The sequence below is a fragment of the Rhipicephalus sanguineus genome, chromosome 2 (assembly GCF_013339695.2).
Source record: "Rhipicephalus sanguineus isolate Rsan-2018 chromosome 2, BIME_Rsan_1.4, whole genome shotgun sequence".
NCBI lineage: Eukaryota > Metazoa > Arthropoda > Arachnida > Ixodida > Ixodidae > Rhipicephalus > Rhipicephalus sanguineus.
The window spans coordinates 13,733,146-13,749,308 of NC_051177.1; the positions used below are offsets into that span (position 1 = coordinate 13,733,146).

A 16,163-nucleotide genomic window follows, 5' to 3' on the forward strand; every position below is an offset into this window, starting at 1 on the left:
TTTTGTCTCTGTTTATTTTTATTTTTCTATTTCGTCCCTTTCTGTATTTCTATCTCTTTCTTTATTTCTTTTTCTATGCTATGCTTTACTCTCTCCCGTCACATTCATCCTCTTCAACCTCACTTCCCTTTCCCACCCCAGTGCTATACTATACTATACATGGGTGTGCTATGCTGTGCTAGCATGCCTGTATAGTCGAGTGGTTAAAGAGGTATTGAGATGAAAATTTTCAGTTGTCATTTTTTTTTTTTTTTTTGCATCAAATGAAAGGCCAAGCCCTCAAGAGCCTAGAAAAGGTAGTGCTAAGCGGGAGTGCACCCTGAAAAAGTAATTAACAGTATGTTTTTAGGCTGACCCGAAGGTCGCGGGTTCGATCCCGGCCGCGGCGGTCGCATTTCGATGGAGGCGAAATGGTAGAGGCCCGTGTACTTAGATTTAGGTGCACGTTAAAGAACACCAGATGGTCGAAATTTCCGGAGCCCTCCACTACGGCGTCTCTCATAATCATATCGTGGTTCTGGGACGTAAAACCCCAGATATTATTATTAAACAGTATGTTTTTAAAAGCTAGTTTCTGTTCCTACTGTACCCTGACGTCACAACACAGTATGAGCTTCTCGTCACGTGCTCACACAACATATAGTGACGTTTCCACGACTGCTCCGCACCGTGATAGTGAATAAAAATGGGAAAGGCTAACGAAAACATCGAAATTCTACTCCGAAGAAGCAACTGTTCCGATAAAAGTTTTTCACGTATTTTTCAACAGTTGGCTGTATTTTTGGTGGAATGTCAGCACCTGGTGGCTGCATGGAGCACGAGCCGTGACGTCACATTCACCTGAGGCGCATGCAGGGTGCACATGTTCCTGTCCTCCTCTTCCCTTTCTCCACGTCTCCTGTCATCGCGCTCTCCCCCTTCCACAAGAGCGCTGGTGCCTTACCCCTGCCGGTGCTGTTCCTATTGGTAGCCGAGTGGGTTGAGAGACGCGGGCGACGGCTGGCTTTGTTGGCATGCCTGTTTCTGGTGTGGGTAACGTCACCAAACATCACCTCTAGGTCACGGCGTGTCCACTAGACTAGTTTCAATATTTTGTGAAAAACGCATTAAATTCATTGTTTTCCTCTACTGTAGAACCCTGAGCAAGGTCATTGGCGCATATTTGAAACCTCCCGAAAAGAGGGAGTGGGTGCGTGCTCCACATTTTACGGTAGTTTCTGCCTGACATGAAGGTTGTGCCTATCGATTTCAGCACCAAATTTTTCAATTTGGCTGAAAATCTTGGCGCAAAAATTTTGTTCAGTATCTCTTTAAACATCTCCGCTGTTAAAATTACTTCTCCCGTTTTATAAAATGATGGGTAAAACAATCTAATAACCGTCCTTTTCTTATTTCCCTGTCCGTCTTTGCTCAAACAACTAGATACCCCCTAGTTTTCCACAAAAGCTCGTGACTTCTAGGCTAATCGGTGTTGATATCAAGTAGGGTGGCAATTAATCGGCTGACATCTGTTCCAGAAACTGCTGCTGGTAGCTCGTTTCAAGCACCGCATTGCGTGTAATTAAGATAATTGGGGCATTTGTCTGCCAAGACTTTAAATTTGTGGCAGGAGCCGTACACATTGATGACCACACAGTTGCGTTTAGAGTGTTATTTCATAATATTATAGAATTTTATTGATTCAGTATTCTCTTTATTTGATTGTGTCGAAAAAGTGGCTGAGAAGGTTATTCCACAACAGTCAGTTGCATGACACCCTTTGCATAATCGGGTGAAATATTGAGTGCTCCGGCGAACATTTTCTCCACAAGATTTGCAACGAATAGAGATATTTGTCCCTTCATAAGAGCCCCATAACAATTACCCGGGTGTCTGAATGTAAATGCAACTTGCTTCTCCGATGTACTCGGGTACATGAAATTAGGTGCTCTAGGGCGCTCCCAGATGCAAAATTACCTGCTCCAAAATGTTCCAATATGGAAATTCTTGCTGCTCCGAAGTGCGCCAAAATGAAAAGTTTGCTGCTCCAGAAACTACTCGAAATCTGAAGTCCTCGGTAGCATCACTGCTTTAACCAATAACGCTGCATGGAAACATTGTTATAAGTGGGTTCAACTGTAGAAACATTAGTTCATTTTCCTTGCTCCAGGGAGGACATGTACGCCCAGGATTCCATCGACCTGCTTACCAACTCTGGCATTCAGTTCAAGAAACACGATGAAGAGGGCATCGATCCGTACGAGTTTGCTCAGCTGCTCATGACATCAGGAGTGGTCCTCTCTGACAATGTCAAGTGGCTCTCCTTTCACAGGTAAGTGCACTGTCATTGGGGTAGGCGATACTGATGCAGACTTCACTTTTGCACACAGTGGATACGACTTTGGCTACATGCTGAAGTTACTAACAGACCAAAACCTGCCTATGGATGAGTCAGAGTTCTTCGAGTTGTTGCGAATCTACTTTCCGGCGATCTACGATGTCAAGTACCTCATGAAAAGTTGCAAGAACCTGAAAGGGGGCCTGCAGGAGGTGGCTGAGCAGCTGGAGGTGAGTTGTTGCTTGTTTTGCATGCCAGGGTTACCATAAGCACGCCGAACGTCCCAGCCATTTTGGCGACCATTTCAAATGTACTTCAGGGTGTCTACCGACCGGGAAAACCGGGAATTCTCAGGGATTTTGGGTAGTCTGGAAATTCTCAGGGAAAACTCAGGGAAATTGTGCTCCCATCAGGGAAAATCCACAGTAACTTTATTGAAAGGCGACGAAAGTCGCGGTAGCGCTTGCTCGATATTTTGTGAACGCATTTTTCAAATCAAACGGCCGCTGCGGCTACGGGGAAGTGGCGCACCTCGATGCAGTCATCGCCTTCGGAGCGGTGAAGTGGGAGAGAATCTGGCTAATGCGTGGTATGCGGGAACCGCGAACCACGACACATCGTATCGCGCAATGTTGTCAGGGTGTTCTGTGAGTACGCGGTGTAGTTCTGTAATCTTTCTCGCGCGTGCTGTGCGTTAGCGCCCGATATGGTGTTTTTGTGATCGCCGCGTGTCAAGTAACAAGCATGATTAGTTGTAGAAGCGGTAGCAGTCGATGTAACGAGCTTGAGTTATCTTGCAAGCGATCGCGATCGTGCAGGAAGCGGATGTCTTCGAGAAGGCTCGTATCTGGCAAGCCATCCCGATCGGCGAGAAAAAAGACGCTTGTCGGCTGTTATCGGAGAGCTCACTCGCTTTGATCCCGAGCTTCAAAGATGCTATTTAGGACTCCGTGAAGAATAGAATAAATTTCCAGGCGAGAGCTAGCGTAACTAACGGGCCCATTCACAGCAAGTGAAAGCTCTTTTCTTTCTTTGTTTCCCGATGAGGGCACTGCTGAAACAAGTTTTAGGCAGTCGACTGAAATTTTTAGGGGCTGCAGCTCTCAATTACCAGCCACACCACGTGGATGTTTGCTACAAAGCCGAATTACAAAACTTTTCAGAGCCATGGCATAGCGGCGACCGAAATTCGCGACACCGGCACGGGTCCCATATGCTCGATTCGGCGCGCGATGTCGGAAAACACTAACATTTCCACCATAATCGGATGTGCCGTAATTCAGGCTGTTGCCGTGCTTTCATGCGATCTTAGCCCGCAGCTATATTGCTTTTTTTTGCGATAGCAATTATATAGACACTCCGCGAATTTTTCGCCTTCGCCATGATCTTCCTTCTCAAGTCCAAATCGCGATTACATCACCCCAGGCGTCGTATGCTCCATGTGCGAGTGAAAGTGCGCGAGCGCTGCCGATGAACGGGGCTTAAGTAGAGATGAAACGAGCCGACCGTCTCATTCGCGCGATGAGCACATGGAGATAGGAGCCAGCGCGTTGGGAATGTTGGGGGGGGGGGGGGGGGGGGCTGCGTGAGTCCGACAGGAAGTGCGTACTTTGTACCAGCGGGCGTGGTCGCGTGCTCAGCGGTATCTTTCGTGGGGATCAGCAGACGGCTCATACCTTTGTAGGTGTTGTGCTCTAATTGCAAAACTTCCGTTGAAGCCATAGCAGTGGCAGATCCCGGGGGGGGGGGGGGGGCGGTAGCGGCGATGGCCCCCCCCCCCCCCCCTAAGCTAGCCCCCGCCCCCTCCCTTCAGTGCCTGTCGCCCACCTCCTTTGTCAGGCTGCTTGTCGAGTTTGCCCCCTTTGTCAGGTTGCTTTGCCTGCCATTGTCCAAAAGGGGTAAAGAGAATCTTGTCCCTGCTCTCTACCTCTCATTGCTCTACCCTTTCCAGCTTCCCTATGCACATTTCCAACGAAGGCTTTCTAGGCGCCGCCATAATCCCCTCTGGGCTGTTGTAAATATGCGTGACCCACCAAAATGCACTGCTGAGCGTTGGCTTCAGCCTTTGTACCCCCCCTCCCCCCCTTTATGTACCTGAATCCGCCCCTGAGCCATAGATAGGGCACTTCTCTTAGTGCAGCGGCTGCGTTTCCTGAAGGAGCGAGCTGCTAGCCTATATTCATATAAAATTCCTCTTTGTTGCCATCGGATTTACTATTTTGCTCTCGCGGTGAAACTGTGACTTTTTTTCTAACGTGGGATGGTTTTCGATGTTGTGCGTTCGTGGAGAGCAAATGGTTCGGTTGGCCAACATGATAGCAAAGGCGTTGCATTGCTCTGGGCAACGCGCGAGGATTTGACAACAACCCGCAGCAGCAGAACAAGCGCAATTACACAGTACATTAAACCCGCATTTGTTTAGTCTTTACATGGGACACTCTGGCAAGACATCTAATTGTGATTGCTGCATCTCAGGCTCAACAAAATTGATTTTTTTTCACGCAAAAAATAAAAAGTTTTTTTATGTTGCCATATTAGTCGAGCATTCTTGTGGCATTTTCAGTTTAAGATTAATCCTTCAGTAACTATGCCTTGCATGAAAGGTCGAATTTCAGTTTAACGAAGTTTCGATATAACGAAGTGAGTTGCCGCTTTTACCAACTTCGCTATATTGACGTTTATCTGTTCTGTGTACCATTCAAATGAGATTAAGTCGTTTTCATTTTCTAACATGCGTATTAGAGAGTGACATCACCGAGCGATATGGTCTCTACCCATCTTGACATAAAGCAAAGTTCTGTTTCACTCAGGGAATTTTAGCAAAAACACTCAGGGAAAACCTGGAAAAGTCAGGGAATTTAGAAATGTCAACTCGGTAGACACCCTGGTACTTGAAAAAAATCTGGCTGATGTCTTGCGTTGAAATCGGCGAAATGCTAGAATATTTCGGAGAGAAAAAAAATTTTGGTTACGGTGGGAGCCTTTTGAATTTGGCATAATGTCGAATGATTGGTGCTTGTCAAAACATTTATTCTGAAAGCACTGTTTCTGGTATCAACACCAAATTTGATTCACATATAAAGCAAGAAAGGTAGTTTTAGGTGTTGTAGGCTAAAAATAATTACAGTAGAAGCTCGTTATAACGAAGCGGGATATAACGAACTAATGGATATAACGAAGCAATCGTAATTCCCCTTGAAATTCCCATAGACGCCCATGTATTTAAAACCTCGTTTTAACGAAGCTAAAATTTCCTCGCAATGGATATAACGAACCTTTTTTTTTTTCCCACCGAGCATTTACTGATCATTTTGGTAGCCGGCAAGTCAATGTCTTATAGCGCGCGACGGTTTTACGTCCCATCACAAATGCGGTCATTCAAAACTCGCGCCTCGCGCTCCCGAGGAGCCGAGGAGCCACCCGCCAACACGCGCGAGGGTGCGCGTCTGCCTGCCTCCCCTTTCCACTGAAACTCGTGGACCCACCCGCGCACGTCACCCAGCCTCCCCTCTCCTGCGGAACTCGTGGACCCGCCCGCTCTCCTGTAGCGCGCGTGGACGGCAATGCTGGCGACGCGTCCAACGCAACGCGGCGACTGCGGGCCTTGTTGTTACTTGTCGTTCCTGCGTGTGCATCAGAACAGAGTCTCTCTCGGTTCCCGCCGCCAGACAGGAGATGGACGACGGCAACGGCAAACGAAAACTCAAAACGATTACAATCGAGCAGAAAGCGGCTATGTTGAAAGCCGTTAGTCCAGCGTCAAGAAGAAAAAAGTTGCCCAAGATTTCGGCGTAGCGTTGATCACGGTACCGCAAGCGTGTAATCGACCGAATTCGACTCTATATGAGCACGAAGCGCGAGACTACAATCGACTTCTACATGGCGATCGAGATGCTACAGGCTGCTTGGATGTCTGTAACAGCAAGCACGATCGCCAACTGCTTCCGACATGCCTCATTTGGCGTTAACAGCGGCGGTGACAGCGAAGATATCGGTGCTGCTGCCAATGAGGGTGTCGCAGGTGACCAAGACCTGGTGTCATGGGACGCTCTCCTTGACGCCGGAGTTGTGCCCGACTGCGACACCTTCTGCACATACATGTACGTCAGTGCCGATGCTGACGCGGTGACAACTGAAGAGCTGGCAGAGGCTGGAATTGTGCGCGCGGTGACAGGGGTGGTGAATGACGACAGTGACGAATGTGTCGACGATAGCCCGGAGTTGGCGAACCCGATGTTCCGACGTCCGCGCAAGCGCTGGATGCGGCAGACCTGCTCCGCCGCTTCTTCGGCGCTCACGATGACGGCGAGGACGGACTCGACATAGCGGCAGCGGCCGAAACAGCCATCATCCGTCTGAGGAAGACACGGCAGAAGTCTATTCAGGACTTTTTTTCTGCTAAGTGAGCCGCCAGCTGGTGTGCCGAGTTTGGCGTGAATAAAGTAGTTCTTTTCTTTTTCTTTTGCTAGTTATTCTCCGTGCGGCAGCCGTTTTTCGTTTGCGTGGCGGGCTGCTGTGGGATTTCGTGGCGAGTACATCCTCTCTTCCGTGCTAATTGTCGGTAGAAATGGATATTGGCTATAACGAACTAATGGCTATAACGAAGTAATTACGACTCCCCCTTCAACTTCGTTATAACGAGGTTTTACTGTATTACAATTTTTCTGCCATATACGCCTCCACAAATTTGGCAAAAGTGGGCTATGTTTACATTTTTTTCTACCTAACTTCGCACTATGGATGATCATTTAAGTAACCTTGCTTACTCTACGGAACAAACTTATTCATGTTAAAATTATTTTCTGACCACTCAAGGTTGTAAATCGTACGAAAAAAATATCGAAAATTTGTGAAAATGTGCGTTTTGCACCACATTCAGACCCATTTTACACCATATGATGATCCTATTAAAAATCTGCTTTATACCTCTAAAGAAAGCTCTTACGTTCTTCTTTTTATTTGGCAAGTTTTATCATTACAATTTTGGTTTTAAGAAAGCAAATAATTTTTGAAGTTCACCTGTGATGGCAATCTTCCCATTTGTCTGCGTGGCGGCTTCCGCACACCGCATGCTAACACTTGCGCTTCACGCTGTTTCTGCATAATATTGTCACGTATGTGACGAGGCGCTGGCCGGTGCACAGACCAGTAGAGAGGCGGACCACGACTGCAATAAAATAAAAGTAATTTATTCGGCTGACTTGCGCCTGAAAACAAGCTAACACATACCGCTCGGCGACAGCTGCAACGGAACAGCGTGCCCGAACGGTGGCTACCAGACTGCCCGCCGCCGAATGCAGTGATCTCTTATCTATTCGTTGTGTTGCCATACATTCAGGCATCAGGATGGCGTCCGGCTACACCAGATCACATGCGAGTTTCTGGTAAAGAACACGACATAGTCCAGTCCGCTTGTTTTTCTAAATGCACGTGGCAATATACTCTATGGGTTCTATGGCTCCCCGAGCTGGTAGATACTGTAGCACAAAATAACCTGAAAGTTGGAATTCGTCCTTCCCGACATTCACCCAGGGCATATTATTCACGGGTTATTCACGGAGGCCCAGCGTCCTTTCCACATGTCGTTTCTAATGTAAGGTGTCGTTTTTCTTGTGAAAGAAACGTGTTCCACTTTCGTCCCCCGCTGGGCGTATAAGTGACATCAAGGCAATGCACGGGACCAGCTGTACAATGAAGGTGGTATTGTTGCGAGGTCGAAGTGCTAATTCGTTGACTGACTAAAATTGCAGTCATGGTATACGCCTAGTGCGCGCCAACGGAAGCGCCATGGGAAACGCCATGGGTTCCCATGGGAAGCGCCATGGGAACGAATGCGCCATTGCTCTCGGGAAAGCAAGCAGACAGCCGCCGTGGTTTCCTACATCGTTGTACGTGTGTTTCCGCGTTGTTCACGTTTTCGTAGTGAAATAAGCAACGTTCGTCGTATGTGTGGTGGCCGAAACTTCAAGGGATGTCGAATAACAATTGCTGTGGAGTGGAGTGCTCAAAACACCTACAAAAACGCGCCCGGAACACCGTTTTACTCACTTACCGCAAGGCCTCCTGAGCAAGAGCGACGGAAGCAATGGATCGCCGCCGTTCATTGGCAAAGACGAGCCACTTCGTCATTGTGTGGGTTAACACGTCGCTTCTTGTTCTAATGCTTTCGTTCTGTCATATCGGTGCTTTCATGCCGTGGTTCGAAATCGGTGACGTGCGCTTAGTTAAGCGCTCGTTCGTGACAAATCTCGTGCACAAGTCCACTTTCGTAGAGGCCCACGCCTTTCCTGCAGCTGCCAGTGCAGAATTAGTTGTCTGGCACCCGCACGAAGGGGAAATAGCAGCCGCGAACTTCATTCATCTCCTCACAGCAAAGCTGTGCAAAGCGCTGTCGTCTGCTCGGCTTCCCGCACGTACTGTCGGCGGCGCCCGCTAGGTGGCTATCAGTGGCGCCTCTATAGGCGGTGCACAAGGCGTATATGCATTCCTTTGTGTGCTCCGTTTGAACTTAGTGCTCCCACAGTTATATCAATCAAACTGCTTGTGCAACACTTCCACTGCCTGTTTTCTTGACACTGATGTGAACGTGACAAACACTGTGGAGGTTGAAGAAGGCTCAAAATAATGCAATCGTCGCATGCCCTCGATGCGAAGCGCTTCATTGAACCTTCTAGTGAGCTGCTTTAGTCTTTCCTGAACCTCGCATTTTGGTACACAAAGTACTTTTATTCTCGTGATGTTATGTTGTGCCCATAAATAAAGCGCCTCCGGTGTCGTGATCTGATCTATGTAAGGCCTTTGAAGGCTGGCCCTCGGTGCCAAGCGCTTGACTGCAGTGATGTGATAGCTGCGCCAATTGCGCCAAACTGCGCGAAGACGTGAAACCTGCTACATCCTGCTACATCTCTGCTTTTCTGCGCCAAATCTGCGCCATACGATAAGCTCACTAGCGTCAAAACATGCGCCGGCAAAACGCGAGACTCTAAAGCTGCCGCGCGGCAGAATTTTCGTGCCGCGAGAGGAATGGGTTCGTGCATCATTTTTCGCGGCACGCCGCCCGGTGCTTTCTGGGGGACATGACCGTACGCTGATTGATGGGAAGGCTCGTTAAGCGCTGGTTTGGCTTGCTCAGCCTTTTGGGGGCCGACATAATCCGCTCCAGACTGTTGTAAACTGGCGTGACCCGCCGAAAATGCACCTTGGAAGGAGCGGCTCGCCGCGAGCTGGTGTGACCGCACCACCGCAGCAACATAGAAATAAAATTTCAGTTGTTAGTACAGCGACGTCCTTGTCTGCCATCTTTTTACCCCTTTTTTTACGTTCCGCTGCTCAAACCATTATACCCTTAACCGTGGTTAAGCTGACTACGGTTACGGCTAACCACAGTTAGGGGTAGCTACAGGGCAGACATAACAGCAGTTAGTCTCCTAACCACAATTATAGCAAACCGAGAAGCTGGCAAGATGGCAGACAAGCTTCGCACCAGCCGTGAATTGGCGCAGTTAATTGGCAGCTTCGTGTTGTTTGAGGATTTTCACGGAACGCGACTCCAATTGGGGAGCAAAACTCGTGGAAAACTATATAGGTTCGCCGTGGAACGGCTAGCAACAAAAACTATTCCGTCATTAGCAAAAAACGTATCGCTACACGTTTCCTGAGGGGAATTGCTTTTCGAATTGTTCATGTCTCGCCGTATCAGAGCCTCAGGTCGTTCCACCAAGTTCATTGTCGACATCCTGAACAAGATGGACGAAAATGGTGACACTATATCATCTTGGCGTCGCCAAGGCAGCGATGGCAGTGGATTTTACATTGTCTGCAGTCAGACCATTAACTGCGAACAGCATGGATTTGCAGCGATAAAGCGACATGTTACAAGCAAGAGGCACATTGAGGCCACGAAGCAGCACCGGGATTCAGCAGGTGTACTGAAAACTCCGCAAAAACCTGCGTGTCAGACGTATTTGGACTTCTCGCAGTGTTGAAGTGCTGGAGACCTTCACTATTTGAGAAAAACACTGATTTCCATTATTTTTGGTAAAACATCCCCTCCATAAAAACTTCAGGCTACGGGCCCGATAAGACCGCGACGTCAGTGTTTACACTTACGGGGCTGCTCGGTGATCCAGTGGTGTTATGCAGACACCCATTATTGGACAGAACTTTTAATTTCAAAAGAGTTCCTGTTTTGCTTCACACGGTCCCTTTTTCTACTTTGCAGTGAGCTTTTAGCTGCTCCAAAAGCAGTTTTCCCTGCTCCAGAACACATTTTTGGCTGCTCCAAAATGCACTTTTTGCTGCTCCAAAAACCTGCTCCAAAACAGCTTCAGTCAATCACATCACTGTTGACTGTACCACCGATGTCGTCGCACACACTCTTGCCATGAGAGGTGGCAAAAAAAGTTCCATGTCGCTGAAATACCCAAGTCTGTTTCATGGTGACAGAGGTTTGCAACATTTTTCCTGTTCTTATATTGAGCCGAGGCGCCATCCGCAAAGTAGTGAACTTTTGTTGTTTGTGGCATTTCCTTTTTTATTGCGTTCAGCAACTCCGCTTGGAAAGTGTGCACATTAACAGTGTCGTGTTCGAGGCAGTCGGATATCACTGCGCAGCATTTTACTGCAATGCCATTACGGCTGTCCTCTTGCAACCGGTAGTACACAGTGATGGGGTGTATGGTCGCCTGTGTATTGTTCCAATGGTAGGACTGAGGTGCAGTCTTGCACTAGGAATGAATAGTTTTCAGCGAAGTTCATGAGAATAATAGCTTCATGTTTTGGTACAGTAGCTTTGAGGTCACGTAAATACTGTGCTTGCTTCTTGCTAACGTAATGATGCACCTGAAGTTCAGTCAACATGTCCAGAAATTTTTCGCAGAATTCATCTGGTGTCAAAATAATTGTTTCAAGTGTACAACGTTTACCAGAAATCCACTGCCGAACTTGGATGTTGTCTATGAGATCAGAAGCAAAGGCAGGAGCGGTGTGCAGCAATGTTTCAACATAACCAGTACCCGGACTTCAGTCCACTGGCATGCAGCATGAGCTTAATGTTTTGGTGAAGCATGCATACACATACACTGTGCATTCTGCTTCCCCCAGCTAGTACACCATGAGCAAGGCAGGGCGCAGGCTCTCAAACGTGGAAAACCCACATTTCATGCCTGAAAGATTTTTCCACTCAGAGTGCATTTCTTTGAGGTTTAAAAGTAGCATACGTTCCTGATGTCCCCGGAGCACATCCTTCTTTCCTGGAAAACAGTACGACACGGCATCATCCTGATAAAATTCTTCCACGGATTTCCTCACTTCTTCGCTGATGCACCGCCCTTTCTTCTTAGGTGTAGTGCCCAGGGCTCCAAAATCTGATTTGTTTCTGTGCTTGGCGTACTTGTCTTTCAGGTGCTCCAAAGAAGCTTATTATTTTTTTACGCGACCAAGAATGTGGTGCCAGCGTCAAAATTTGCAACTTCTTTTGTTTGTCATTTTCTTCACGGAACTTTTTCACCAAGTTTTCCATCAAAAGAACGTAATCGCTTACATGAAGGCTTTCTTCCAGATCCACAAAGCCCTTCTGTGACGCACCATCGTTGGTACACATGGTCTGCTCTTCGTGCTGCTTTACGCTCGACCGTTTAATTTGGTTTCCGACGTCCGACACATTTCGATTTTTATTGCTTTTAGGCTTACTTGTTGCTCTGACAGAGCACGACTTATTGCTGAAAGATACTGTAATATCTTCTTCATCACAATCTATGTGACCTTCCTGAGCGTCTCCATCGTAGTCTCGAAAGTCGGGTTCATTTTTCTTCATTGCATAACACCACCGACTAAAGGACTGGCAAAGCTTCTCGCCTGGTACGAGGCACAGCAATGGATATAAGTCGGCGAAGGAAAGTGTGATCACTTAATGATCCACGCCGATTTTCGTCATGCTCGGAGAACGGGTTCAAACAGCATTTAGAAGCAATCAGGGATCCATATTTCTTAATATACACCTGGTAATGATGACCGCAGATCGTTCAATGTGTGGCAGCTCGTCAACATTCAATAAGCACTTCTGCTTCCTTTGTGTAGTTTTGTGGCAATCTTTTGGGCCCAAACTGCAGGGGCCAAGTGCACATACTGAAATAAAGAGGGAGCGGCTATTAAACTGTGCATCAGAATCTGTCCATTCATCATCTCACGCAAACTATGCATTCTCTTTCGCCCGTTTTGTTCTTAAGTCAATGTAGATTACATTCAGCCTATTCTTCGAGTCGCAGAAACGTTGTGCATGGCATTTACCTTCATTTCTGAAATTAGGAGCGGCAAGATGTGATCCCCTCGAATGCTCCTCTGCGCTGGCTGGACCAGTCTGTGGGAGCTGCCGTGCTTGAACGCGGCGGCCTTTGTTTAGCACGCTAACGCTCATGGCTAAAAGTCACAGCATTTGGCCAAAGCAAAAAGCGGCACATCCTCTAACATGCTTCTCGTGCAAGGCAAAAACTACTCTCTGAAAACACGAACGTGTGATGCGCATACCGACCAGACGACACGCAAATCCGAAAACAGGCTGTCTGCTTCTGTCTGTCGTCTGCTTATATCCGCAGACGACTATAGTGTATATCATGCAGAAACAGCGTGAAGCGCGAGTGTAAGCATACGGTGTGCGGAAGCCGCCATGCAGACAAATGGGAAGACTGCCATCACAGGTGAACTTCAAAAATTATTTTTTCTTAAAACAAAAATTGTAATGATAAAACTTGCCAAATAAAAAGAAGAACGTATGAGCTTTCTTTAGAGGTATAAAGCTGATTTTTAATTCGACCACCACATGGTGTAAAATTGGTCTGAATGCAGTGCAAAATGCACATTTTCACAAATCTGCGATTTTTTTTTTTTTTTTTCGTACAATTTACAACCTTGAGTGGTCAGAAAATAATTTTAACATGAATAACATGTTCCGTAGAGTATGCATAGGTTACTTAAATGATCATCCATAGTGCGAAGTTAGGTAGAAAAAAATGCAAACATAGCCCATTTTTGCCAAATTTGTGGAGGCGTATATGGCAGAAAAATTGTAATAATTATTTCTAGCCTACGACACCTAAAACTACCTTTCTTGCTTAACATGTGAACCAAATGGTGTTGATACCAGAAACAGTACTTTCAGAATAAATGTTTTGACAAGCACCAATCATTCGACATTATGCCAAATTCAAAAGGCTCCCACGTGACCAAAAACTTTTTTTCTCTCCGAAATACTCTAGCATTTCTCTGATTCAATGCAAGACATCAGCAAGATTTTTTTCGAGTACATTTGAGATGGTCACCAAAGTGGCTAGGACATTTGGCGTGGAATGACCCACTTGGTACAAAGTATGGGGGTTATCACTCCTCAATCGCAGATCTCCTCTTAACACGACCATCTGTCCGTGTTGTGCTTAATCTCAAATCCCGTATTATTTCTTATGGCGATCTCAATAGTAACAAAGGACACATTACACAGCAGTGCATACTGATAAAGGGGCATTTGCAAATCAGTTCTGTGGAAAGGTCGTGTAAGGTAAAATTTTCAACCACCAGTTTGTAGCACAAAGCTGCAAAGAAATAAGCATTTGTTGGAAATATTTCTTAGTATGTATTTCCTTGTACCATTGTGCTACAAGCGGGTGGTTGCAAATTTTGCCTTTCAAAAGGGCACTTGTGGCACCTTACGTGCAGGAGGTCAGCTACTGAATTGCTTGATAAATTGAGGATGGAGCACATTGTGGAATCTGGGAAGTTTAAACAAGGCAAGCAAACGATGCTCGCCCAAGGCAGTGGTTATGTTTGCGGATGAAGGCTTGTGAAAAGAGTTGCATTTGAGGGAAATATTTTATGGGGTAGTGCCCCTTCGAGCATGCAAATAAACTGCAAGTGATGTGCGATTCCAAACCAAAAGAAGAATCAAGTTCGCCTCAAGTAGGGTAGAACCACGTTGATACGTTTCCGAAAAAAAATTAAAAAATAAATGTACCGTCCGAGAAAACATACGATCCAAATCCAGTAAAAATTGAGGCTGACAAGCCATATTGAGGTGCAAGGGCAAAAAACATTTTTCTCCAAAAACATAGTAGGACTCTTCGATTTGCTAACTTCTCTGACAGCTCGCTGGTATCCAGAGGTCAGCCAACTAGTTCCGGTCCTGACAGGAAACATCGTGGTCACGTGTGTTGGAATCCTGAGACAATCCGAAGATGCCCAAAGATTGCAAAGTCGAATGCAAGGACAACCAGCATAAATGAAAGAAACTCTACCGCCGCAAACAAAACTTTGTGCCACGTGAGCGTCTGCAAGCCAGTTACCTAGCGTATAATTAAAGCTACTGACCCTGCTGCTGACACTTAAGAACTAGTAGCCAATTCAGTCCGTATCAGAGCTCAAAATTGGGTGAAGCTTGATGACTCCAGGGGAGCTATTCTTGAACTGTCCATTTTGGCCGCTGTCGATTGGCTGGAGCTTGGCAAGCAGCGCGCCTCCTTTCCAGTGCTTTAGACAAAGCATCATTTTGATGTGGCAGAGCTTCCACGACTCTCAACACAAATGAGAGGAACGGAATGCGCTGCAGTGCAGCGAATGCACCCTCCCGAGATCCGCTCTTGGCCGTGCATTGACTTACTGTAGTGGCGTTATCCCTTGAATCAGGTCTAACGCGGTCTCCATTTTCATGCACCTGCGCGATTACGTCTCGCCACTTTTGAAGCAACTGATTGTGCACTGATGCCAGGCCAAAGTGTACATGTCCATTAGCAGACATTTCCAGAATAGCTCCCTTGGCTGACAGAAAAGTATTAAAAGATGAAATCCAGCTTTTTCATTTTCCTGTGTTGCCCTCTGCCGTTTTGGTGTGGAGGGCGGTGTTTGGCGGGGTAATCTGGGGCAGTTTGTATTTCCAGAACAAAAGCCTCCGAGATCGATAGGTGTACAGAGACCCTAGCAAAGCGTTCACAACATTCCTGCTAGGGTAGGGGTCTCAAACGTGCTGCCCGCAGGCCGGACTGCTTGCAAGTGGCCAACCCGTACGTGACCGTCCTCGTCCCACATATTTCTTTTACAGCAGAGCTGTTATGGTCGAGGCTTGCCGTGTGTCGTAGAAAGGACATTATCATCACGAACCCTCTCTTTGTCCTTTTCTGCTTCGCTTCTACAACACGTGCACCCATTTGTCTAGAGATACAGAGGGAAATTATGAGCGAGGCAAGATTCGATCCCATGTTCTCACTATAAGCACAAGCGTGCCGGCGATGGCGAAGCACAACACTTCAAAGCTACCACGCGGCAGGATTTCCGTGCCACGAGAGGAATGGGTTCGTGCATCATATTTCACGGCACGCCGCAACCATGCTTTATGTATGTTCGTGTGTGCATTTGCATGTGCGTGTATATATACGCAAGCAAAACTAAAAATTTTCGGGGGGTGTTTGAACCCTCCTCCCTCTCTTATGACTGTTTTTCTTCATACGGTCAATTTTTCCACTTGGCAGTGAGCTTTTAGCTGCTCCAAAATGCGTTTTTGGCTGCTCCAAAAGCCCTTTTTCTTGCTCCAATATGCACTTTTTGCTGCTCCAAAAACCTGAACCAAAAACAGCTTCAGTCAATCACATCGCTGTAGTGTGGGCTAGGGCGGGAAAGAGAGAGGGCAAAAGCCGAGCCAAACCAGGACCAGCTAGGTGCCCACCAGCTCTGCTGTGACCCAGCCTTGTGTGACTTTGTGCAAGCTGCGCTAATTTTTTTAATTTCCTTAACTACATTCATCAGCTACACACATGTGAATATTCTCAAGCATTTCAGGCACCCCATAAGGTCACCATCTACTAAAACC

At 46.9% G+C, this 16,163-nt stretch overlaps 1 protein-coding gene across 2 annotated transcripts in view; it reads left to right on the forward strand.

Moving 5' to 3' along the window:
* LOC119382432 (CCR4-NOT transcription complex subunit 7) overlaps positions 1-16,163 on the forward strand; it is a 125,929-nt gene that overhangs the window by 84,737 nt on the left and 25,029 nt on the right. For both annotated transcript variants that reach the window (XR_007415051.1, XM_037650132.2), the window contains exons 4-5: positions 2,150-2,311; positions 2,370-2,547. Coding sequence is in view for 1 of the 2 variants with exons in the window: in XM_037650132.2 (XP_037506060.1) it covers positions 2,150-2,311; positions 2,370-2,547 (340 nt within the window). In the remaining variant the exon portion in view is untranslated. The remainder of the gene's footprint in view (positions 1-2,149; positions 2,312-2,369; positions 2,548-16,163) is intronic.